Consider the following 9,434-nt stretch of genomic DNA (forward strand, 5'->3'; position numbering starts at 1 on the left):
GGTATGTGTCGTTGCCTATTCGACGGTACTCTAGAGAAGGGATCCTCATGGAGGGAACAAGAAGTAGGGGCCATCGGGTGGAGAGTCCTCGGGACGGTGGTTCGCGATTTACCCAGCTTCAGAACACCTATATGATGGCAGGGCCTACTGCTGCTTGTCTGGAATTATCTGGGCGCTTTCGCGTTGTTACATTGAGTTGTGGTTGTCCCTCTAGGGCTCCCGGGATCTGGCTTATAAAGGCGTCAGGATCTAGGGTTTACACGGAGAGTCCTAGCGGAATACAAGTCACCTAACTACGGAATATTACATTGCCGTGCACGTCAAGGATCCGCCTTTCCTTATACGCCTTACTGGATCCGGCTACCCCTGATGGGCCAGGCCGGATCCGACTTCCAGAGTCGGTCGGGGGATCCGAATCCTTGTTCCTGGGTTGGAATTCATCCATATTGATCTACAGCAACTGGGCCGCCCGATGGGAAATAGGCCACCATCACCGTCTATGGGCCACCCGGGCTTGCCGGATCTAGGCACTGTCGATGGTACACCTATGAAGTATACCCACAACAGTATGGTTGTTGATCTGGTAGTTGCACTCTGGTGTTTGTCCCTCCAATAGCCTATTGAACATCGAGGATCGATGCAACACATTGATATCATTGTGAGATCCTGCCATCCCAAAAAATGGGTGCCAAATCCATAGATCTTGAGATGCCACTGCCTCAAGAATGAACGTCCAACCCTCTTTGTGACCCTGGTACTGCCCTTGCCAAGCAAATGGGCAGTTCTTCCATTCCCAATGCATGCAATCGATACTCCCTAGCATACCAGGAAACCCCCTTGCACTATTCGTAGCCATCAACCGATTTGTGTCCTCCTTGGCCCACGCAGATAGTGTTCAGCAAAAACTTGCACAATTCCTCTGCAAAATCTATACATGGCCACTAGACATATTGATTCTCCCCATCTGCTAGCATCTGGACAGCCGCAGTGCATTTCTGAATTGCAGATAGCCCAAGCTTGCCCACGGCATCTCTCCGTTCACAAAGTAGGGATCATGAGCTTGCAACTCTCGGACTATACGGTTGAACAGATGTCTGCGCATTTGAAACCATTGCCGGAACTGAGCCAAAGTGTACAAGGTGCCCTAGGGGTTGAAGTAATCGTTCCAAAGTTGATTGTTCACGCCAACTATGTTGCGGTCCAAACACTCGTGCCCAATAGTCGATCCACCGAACCTTAGAATGGTCTCCTTCTTGGCATGATGAAGCAAAATGGCAGTCGCGAGTAGCTCGGTATCATCACCGGACGAATCATCGTCCGATGTATCCATGAACTCCGTGAAAAAAAACATGGAAATCTCATCGTCCGACATCGGAAAATGCAATGGCCGTCGAAATGTACCTCACAAATTCCGACCAGGCGAATGGCCGAACACCTGGTGTGTGGCACACCGACAGCCCGAAATCCAGCCTGCCTTGGTTGCCTCCACCACCAGGAGAGCCCGTGAAGATCGCCGAGGCCGTAGTTGTGCTCGCCGAGGTCGGAGATGCGTTAGAGAAGCTCGCCGAGGACGGAGACACGTCCAGGACAAGGTAGTGATGCCGAGGACGGAGAACTCGCTAGAACAGCCCTCCGGCGGAGCAGGAACGACGGCGGGTGGCGGGAGGCGGGCGTCGGCCGTCAGGCTTTTCTTGCCCCGGAACGACGGGCAGTAGAGGCGCGGCGAACCGGCGGCGGTGCCTGGGAAGAAGAGGAAATCGTCGGGTTGGGAAGGGACATCCAAGTGGTTGATGCCAGGCGGGCCAGGGGGACGAGGGAGGACGTTGTTCGTCTCCTATTTGGCCCCAAATGCTCCCCAAATTTGGGGCCGGTTTGGGGAGAAATGGGCTATCAGGGGGGAGCGGGTCAGACAGAGGTTTAGGGGTAGCGTTGGGTGCAGTTTTCAGCCCAGTGATGTCTGTTTAGACAAAAAGGTACCGATGGGGAGGATTTGGGACCAGCGTTGGAGATACTCTAAGAGCATCTCCAATCGCGTCCCCCCAAACGGTGCCGGATCGAGCGTTTGGGGTACGCTTTTTCTTCGTGACGCGATTGAGGGACATCGTGCCTAGTCCCGTCCCCCAAACGAGGCCCTAATTTTTTTTTGATACAGTATTTGAAAACACAACCATTTATTAAACATAGCATGCAAATAAATATGTTTGCTAATTTTTTTTTCAAATTAAAATACAACAAACAATAAAACAACTAAACAAACATAATAAGTGGGGTTAGATCAAGGCGTCGTCGCATTTGCTGATAATCCTTTGACCCTCCACATATGCTCAACGAGATCATTTTGACGTTGCTCGTGAACATTGTTGTCACGGATCTCTGCGTGCATGGTGAGGAAATCAGCAAAATCTGCAGGCACCTCATGATCAACCTCCGCAAGAGGGCCCTCACACTCATAGGGACCAACATGTCTCTTGACCTGATTCTTGCGGTCATCCTCGATGACCATGTTGTGCATGATCACACAAGCCTGCATCACTTCCCAAATTTGGTCATGAGACCATCTTAGAGCAGGGTATCGAACAATAGCAAACTGAGATTGAAGCACACCAAATTTCTGCTCGACATCCTTCCTGCAACCCTCCTGTCGCGAAGCAAAGTGGCAATTCTTCTGACCTGATGGAGCCAGGATTGTTTTGACAAAATTCACCCATTTTGGATATATACCATCAGCTAGATAATAACCTTTGGTATATTGGTGGCCATTGATCTCATAGTTGCATGGTGGAGCATGACCTTCCACTAGTTTGTTGAACACCGGAGATCGCTGCAACACGTTCATGTCATTATGTGATCCCGCCATGCCAAAGAAAGAATGCCAAATCCATAGGTCCTAATCTGCCATAGCTTCAAACACCACACTGCAATATCCATGACACCCTTTGCGTATACCTTGCAAAGCAAACATGCAGTTCTTTCATAACCAGTGCATACAATTGATTCTTCCAACCATCCTAGGGAATCCTCTCGCTGCATTTTGTGCTATGATCCTTGCAGTCTCTTCTTCAGCTGGCCCTCTCAAGTAGTATTTGCCAAACTTTCCCACCACAGCTAAGAAAAACTTTTACATGCACTCAATGGCAATAGACTCACTCATGTGAAGGTAGTCGTCCTATGTATCGGCATGTGCTCCGTATGCAAGCATCCTCATGGCGGCGATGCACTGGGTCGAGCTCTCGAACGTCGTGGAGGGCATTCATCAACAAACCCTTTCTTATCCTATACCGGCGCTGAAAATTGTCGGTCTATGTTGCTTCATCTGCGAAGTAATCGTTGTGCAACATGGTATGCCCGTCCATCCTTTGTCGGGGCTTCGACTTCTTTCTTCCCGCATTTGAACCTCCGCAGCGCGGCCTCTTCCTTTTCACCGCCTCGGCGTCAAGCATGTTCTGGAGGGACGCGATGATCGACAAATGCTCCCGAATGTCGTCGTTGAAGGCTTGCTCTTCCTCCAACATTCGGACGATCATCTCGTCATCGCTATCCATGCCTGAAGCAAACAAATTGTTAAAATTCAGCCGCGACAGGGGAGGCAACGAACATCGACCTATCGTGCCTACCAGACAAGGCGCCGAACACCTTTTGTGCGCGGAGGAGGGGCGGATTTACCGGCGCGTTCTAGGATGCGTTGGCGAAGTGGCGACGATGAAAAGGACGTCGAGGGAGCCAGCCGTCACGACGGTGTCCGACTTAGAAGAGATTGGCCGTCGAGACGGCTGGCAAATTGAGTGACAGCGGAGGGGTGGGAGGCGCGGGAGGGGAGGCGCGACGAGAAATAAAATGCGGAACCAACCATTCTGGATGTGGTCTCCGACAGGTGGGTGCATGCCTCGCTTCTCGCTCTGTCCGGCGTGCCCGGAGCGTCTCCTGTGGAGTGGAGCAGGGACGGGCTCGAAGCACCGGACACCGTATTAAGCCGCGCCGGGCGGAACGAGGCTTTGGTGCGCGTGACTGGGGCCGAAAATATGTCCGACGGTCCTAAGTTCCTCTGGAAACGCTTTGAAAACGCGACTGAAGATGCTCTAATATCTATCCCTTGTCCCATTGCAAATGTCTTCCCTTTGACAAGCGCTTCTCTCCAACCCCACTGAGCCACCCTGATGGCCTAATCCTATGCGGGACTTCCCCAACTAACACTAGACACCGTACGTACGTGTCATTTCTGTAGTAACATGCAAGCCATCCTGGCTCCCATGGTGCGACTCACGTGGCCAAACAGGTATAGCAGTGCCCTTATTTGAGTCAAGAAGTACAATCTTGTTTTTGAAAGTTAGTGGGACTAAACTGATCCCGGAGGAAATAATGGATCGAACTGACGAATGCTATCTTATCTTACTTTCCATGTGATTTTATATTTCCTTCCAAAAAAGAGCCACCTTTCAAGTGAGATTGATCATGTAAGACTCCGTGGTCACTATTGCTATAGGCTAATTTTTCTTCTGTAAATATATGAGAACATCATTTTTAGCTTACCGAAAAATATTTGTCTAGTCTTATCAAGATATATTTTATTTGGCTCACTCTTTTGTCTTCCGAAGTACTTCATCCACATATTTCTATATCCATGTTCACAACTTACGAAAATGAACCTGGATACCAAGTCACCAAACGGGAAACTCACCACAATGAGAACCGGCAATTTTGGCGTACGACCTTTGAGGTTCCAATGCCTTCTCAAAACAAAAAAAAACTCACTATTATGTGTGAACTTTTATCTAGCCTTTTTAGTTTCCAATCTTTGTTCTTGCGGCTCTGTGCATCCAGGACATTAATAAGCCGAATGCAAGCTTGTGTTGCTTGTTTCGATTTGCTGCGCACGTTTAAGTTTAATAAAATCATGCTTTATCGAGAGAAAACTTGTCGCCCTTATTTCGATTTCTCTATATCCTATTCGATTTTAGCATATCCTAGTAAGACGTACATATGGGAAGTAATTTTTTAAAAAAGAAACTAAGGGCCTCTAAACGATTTTCATACGAATTCTAAAAGATTCAAATCCTTAGAAATATTTCATATGGTGGTTCATTTATAGGATTGTACCGTACACGAATTGTTCTAAGAAATTCTTTGCACTAGATTTTATAGGAAATTTAATATCCTCTCCAACTTCTTTATAAGATCTTTTTTTACGTGGTGGAATCGATTGAGCATTGGTTCATATGAAATCCCTTTGGATTAGAATGAACATGATATGCCATTCATGTGTTTTTTAGAATCTCTCATCCGGCTTCAATAGAAGTATATCGTCAAGCTTGGCTAGTCTCATTTTTACATGGTCAACTATAATGTTCGATGATCTGGTTGCATTTAACACGCGAACCAGTTGTGATCCAGACTGCTGGCTCCAAGCTGATCTGTGTGCTCAGTATCTACGCTGCTCATACTCACTGCTAAACACTAGAAACACCCTGGTTGGTTGCAAACACGTGCGTGGCCCCATGGACCATCACTCTGATCAGGGTCTGCGCAGCTGCCCTTCGGTTGACTAGTTTCTCCCCAAAGTCCCCTGCGGACGACCCAAAACTCGCAACAACACAAAACAGACTTCTTTGGAAGCCTACGCGGACAAAATTTGGCGACCAGCAGAAGGCAAAAATAAACATGCTAGCCAATTAGCCATACCAAGCTAGCGCAGCAATTTCCCTCCCTCTTCCTCCTCCTTCCTGCTCTCTCTGGAGACATAAAAAATACTGAGAAAAAGAATCCCACTATCTCATGACATATGGAGGAGAGAGAAGGGGGAGCGATTCCACTGCGGTCATCCACAAGACATTCCTTCCTCTCTCTTCCGTGTGCTCGAGACGACACATCTAGCAGCTCCTCACCCTCCTCTCGCTCGGCTTCTGTCTATCCCAATTCCTCATCTTGTTCATAGCGCACGCAGCAGGCGAGAATTTTCGTTGGCGATCGAGCAGCAATTGGAATCGATCCTTGGATGGATGCAGCCCAGTGGCACCAGGTAAGATCATCTTCGTAGATGGCACTCTGAAACTCGGAACTGCTTCAACATCGGCATGCATCTAGGGCCGTGTATGCATGCAAGATCTTCCCCTCCCCGGCATGGCTACTTGGCTTCTGCTCCTGCAGATCTTGATGCTGTGTTCTTTGTCGATGCTTTCTTCTTTAGCGTGCTCTTGATCTTTGCGCTCGCTTTCCTTGATGGGATATGACGATCTTGGGAACTGCCATGGCGAACCTTTTGTTCCTGGTGTAGATCTATGCATATATATGACCGTCTCTCTTTCTGTCACTGTGTTGTCTTCTCCGTTGGCTTCGACCTCAGGGCCTTGCGGCCTTTAATTCTCCTCTGCTTCCGCTTTTAATCCTCGAAAGGAGCACACAGGCGCACGGACCCCTTTTCTTTTTCTCCTTTGTTCCTCACTTTCTTTCTTATCCTTTCCTCTCATCCTTTTCATCTCTCTTTTCTCTTAGCTTTTCCCCCCTCCCTCTTCCCCAGCACCTTGCATCAAAAGAGTAGCCATGTCTTGGATGATGTAGCAGCACGGCAGTACTGCCAAGCCACAAGCACAACCCTACAAACAAAGTTGTGTTTTGTGTGGTGGTATGTTTCTCTCTCATCTTTTCCCTAGCTTTTTTTCACCTTTTCCATTCTCCTTTTCCCCTCCCTTTAATCTCGCTTTGTATCCATTTGCTTGGTTCTTTGTTGCACCATAAGAATCCTCACACCTCAGGCTCTCACACTCCCCCATCCGTCCTGCCATATACACACAGCATATTCTTGATTTCTTAGCTCTTTCTACTTCTACCTTAACATTCGTTTCATTTTGGCTTTGTGCGAATCTAATGAAGTGCAACTTGTGTCAATCACCAGGGTCTAGGGCTCGTGAAGCCCATGGAGGAGATGATCATGGCTGGAAACCAAAATCCTAATGCGAATCAGAATCCACCGCCGGCGCCGCCAACTGGTGCTGAAGCCCAGAGAGCCGCCGGTCCTAATCCGCCGGCGGCAGCAGCGGGCGCGGCGCCAGCCGGTGCGGGTTCCACGGAGCGGAAGGCGCGGCCGCAGAAGGAGAAAGCAATCAACTGCCCGAGGTGCAACTCCACCAACACCAAGTTCTGCTACTACAACAACTACAGCCTGCAGCAGCCGCGCTACTTCTGCAAGACGTGCCGCCGCTACTGGACCGAGGGAGGCTCCCTCCGGAACGTCCCGGTCGGCGGCGGCTCACGGAAGAACAAGCGGTCGTCCTCCGCTGTCGTGTCGTCCGCGGCGGCTGCTGCCGTCTCCACCTCCGCGGCGGCGTCCGGGACGATCCCCGTCGGGATGGCGGCCAAGAATCCGAAGCTGATGCACGAGGGCGCGCACGACCTGAACCTGGCGTTCCCGCACCACCACGGCCGCGTCCTGCACCCGTCGGAGTACGCCGCGTTCCCTAGCCTGGAGAGCAGCAACGTCTGCAACCCAGCGGGTGCCATGGCGGCCAACGGCACGGGCGGCAGGGGCATGGGCGCGTTCTCGGCGATGGAGCTGCTGAGGAGCACAGGCTGCTACGTTCCGCTGCCGCAGGTGCAGCTAGGGATGCCTCCGGAGTACGCTGCCGCGGGATTTGCGCTTGGAGAGTTCCGCATGCCGCCGCCGCATCAGCAACACCACCAACAGCAGCAACACCACCAGCAACAGCAGCAGCAACACCAGCAGCAGGTTCAGAACATGCTCGGGTTTTCGCTGGACACGGGAGGAGGTGGTGGCGGCGGTGGGGGTTATGGCGCTGGGTTGCAGGGGACGCAGGAGAGCGCAGCAGGCAGGTTGCTGTTCCCCTTCGAAGACTTGAAGCCGGAGGTGAGCGCTGCTGGAAGAGGTGCAAGCGGCGGTGGCGGCGATCAGTATGAGCACAGCAAGGAACAGGAAGGTGGTGGCGGCGGCGGCGGTCATGAAACCCTCGGGTTCTGGAATAATGGCATGATCGGAAATGGCAGCAGCAATGACGGCGGCGGTGGCGGTGGTTCTTGGTAGGTTGGTGCCAGCTACGCGCGTGGCGCCGCCTTTAACATTCATGCATGGCTCATGCACGCGCGGTTGTCAGCATGTGAAGATGATAGATCGAGATAGAGACAAGGAGTTAATAAGCGGTGGTGGTGATTAGTGTTACATATGGCGTTTTATCTCTCTTCAATTGGGGTTTGGTTTTCCTACTGTTCTTGGTGTTCCTTCTTAATTTCTTCCTGTTTGTTCATGTGTGTGGTGATCGACTTGGGGGCTAACACAGATTAAGTAAGGAGTGATGAACTAGCGATATAAAGCTTTCTATTTATCTTAAGCAATTGAATCATATTTCTGATTATAGTGACAAATGAGTTGTTCATCATGCTCTTTATTCATGAAGAATCTGCAGTGATGATCCTTTCTTTTTACTGCATGGTTCAAGTCCAAACATCAAGTTGATTGGCCAGACTCTTCTAGCATAGAACTCTAGCTAGATTAGAGGGTTTTTGTGAAGCCGAAATGCACTCGTCTTTCATTACATAGTGATTGCGATCAACACCCAGGGCCTTTTAGAGCAGCATGTAATATATGTTTCTTTTCCTGCATACCTGTACGTCAGACATATCTATTCCCCCTTCTTCTGTGCTCTTTTCTTGTAGCAGGCAGGCTAGCTCCGAGAGTCTGAGATGTCGTCTCTCGCCATCATCCGGAAACCAAGAATCTTCCAGGCATGAAAAGCACTAGCTAGTGCGAGGAGCAGAAAAGGAGCACAATGGCGAAAGAGAGAATATGTATGTATGACAAGCACCTCTTTCTCTCTCTCCATGAAACTATTATCATATGTTAGGCCATCGTGCTCATTTGTACGAACCCTGCCATTTTTCTAAACCAGTAGGTACACTCAGCCACTCCTCACATCATATTGCCACGCCCCTTGCATCCTGGCGAGAGTACCTGACCTCTCATGTCAAGTGTGTACAAGAAGTGAGCTCCCTTTGTTTATCTCTATCGAATGGTCGGAGTACCGTTTTCACCATAAAAAATACGTTCTTCCATTCTTTTGAGCCCACAAAAACATTCTCCTGGGGATGGGATCCCGCCGTATACTATTCCTTCACCTAGTTGCATTCGGCCAACCTTATGCAAATAAACCACCAGTTTCATATTCAATGTGCTGCTAGGACTACTCATTAAGGAAGATAAGATATGGTATGGTATGTTTGGGTATGTGTGCAAGTGCAACCATGCCCTACAGTTCTAGCGGGCCATCGACCCATGCTTCAGGTTGCCATAGTTCGTTTCTGCACTACTACAAATACAGGTTATTTAGCAATGGGCACACAAAATTAAAACCCTGAAATGATCACCATATTTTTTTTTTCTAGTTTCTCTATTTTTTTAATCATTTCTCTAATGATCTAGAGCAAGGAGCCTA

General features: G+C 49.5%; 1 protein-coding gene across 2 annotated transcripts; it reads left to right on the top strand.

Moving 5' to 3' along the window:
* Positions 1-5,736: 5,736 nt before the first annotated feature.
* LOC124682247 (dof zinc finger protein 2-like) lies at positions 5,737-8,333 on the top strand. 2 transcript variants are annotated; one of them, XM_047216971.1, is made up of 2 exons: positions 5,737-6,013; positions 6,887-8,333. In XM_047216971.1, exons 1-2 carry the CDS (start codon positions 5,990-5,992, stop codon positions 8,027-8,029), a joined length of 1,167 nt encoding a protein of 388 aa, XP_047072927.1. In that variant the 5' UTR covers positions 5,737-5,989; the 3' UTR covers positions 8,030-8,333. The 2 variants fall into 2 exon arrangements, with proteins under 2 accessions (XP_047072927.1, XP_047072928.1); XM_047216972.1 differs by lacking the exon at positions 5,737-6,013 and adding an exon at positions 6,452-6,616.
* Positions 8,334-9,434: the final 1,101 nt, after the last annotated feature.

Source organism: Lolium rigidum, unplaced genomic scaffold, assembly GCF_022539505.1.
Source record: "Lolium rigidum isolate FL_2022 unplaced genomic scaffold, APGP_CSIRO_Lrig_0.1 contig_7756_1, whole genome shotgun sequence".
Lineage (NCBI taxonomy): Eukaryota > Viridiplantae > Streptophyta > Magnoliopsida > Poales > Poaceae > Lolium > Lolium rigidum.

Excerpts from the sequence above, each read along its gene's own strand:
- LOC124682247 (XM_047216971.1), top strand. The coding sequence starts at position 5,990 with ATGGATGCAGCCCAGTGGCACCAG. Across the intron at positions 6,014-6,886 it reads ATGCAGCCCAGTGGCACCAG|GGTCTAGGGCTCGTGAAGCC; the intron begins GTAAGATCATCT and ends GTCAATCACCAG.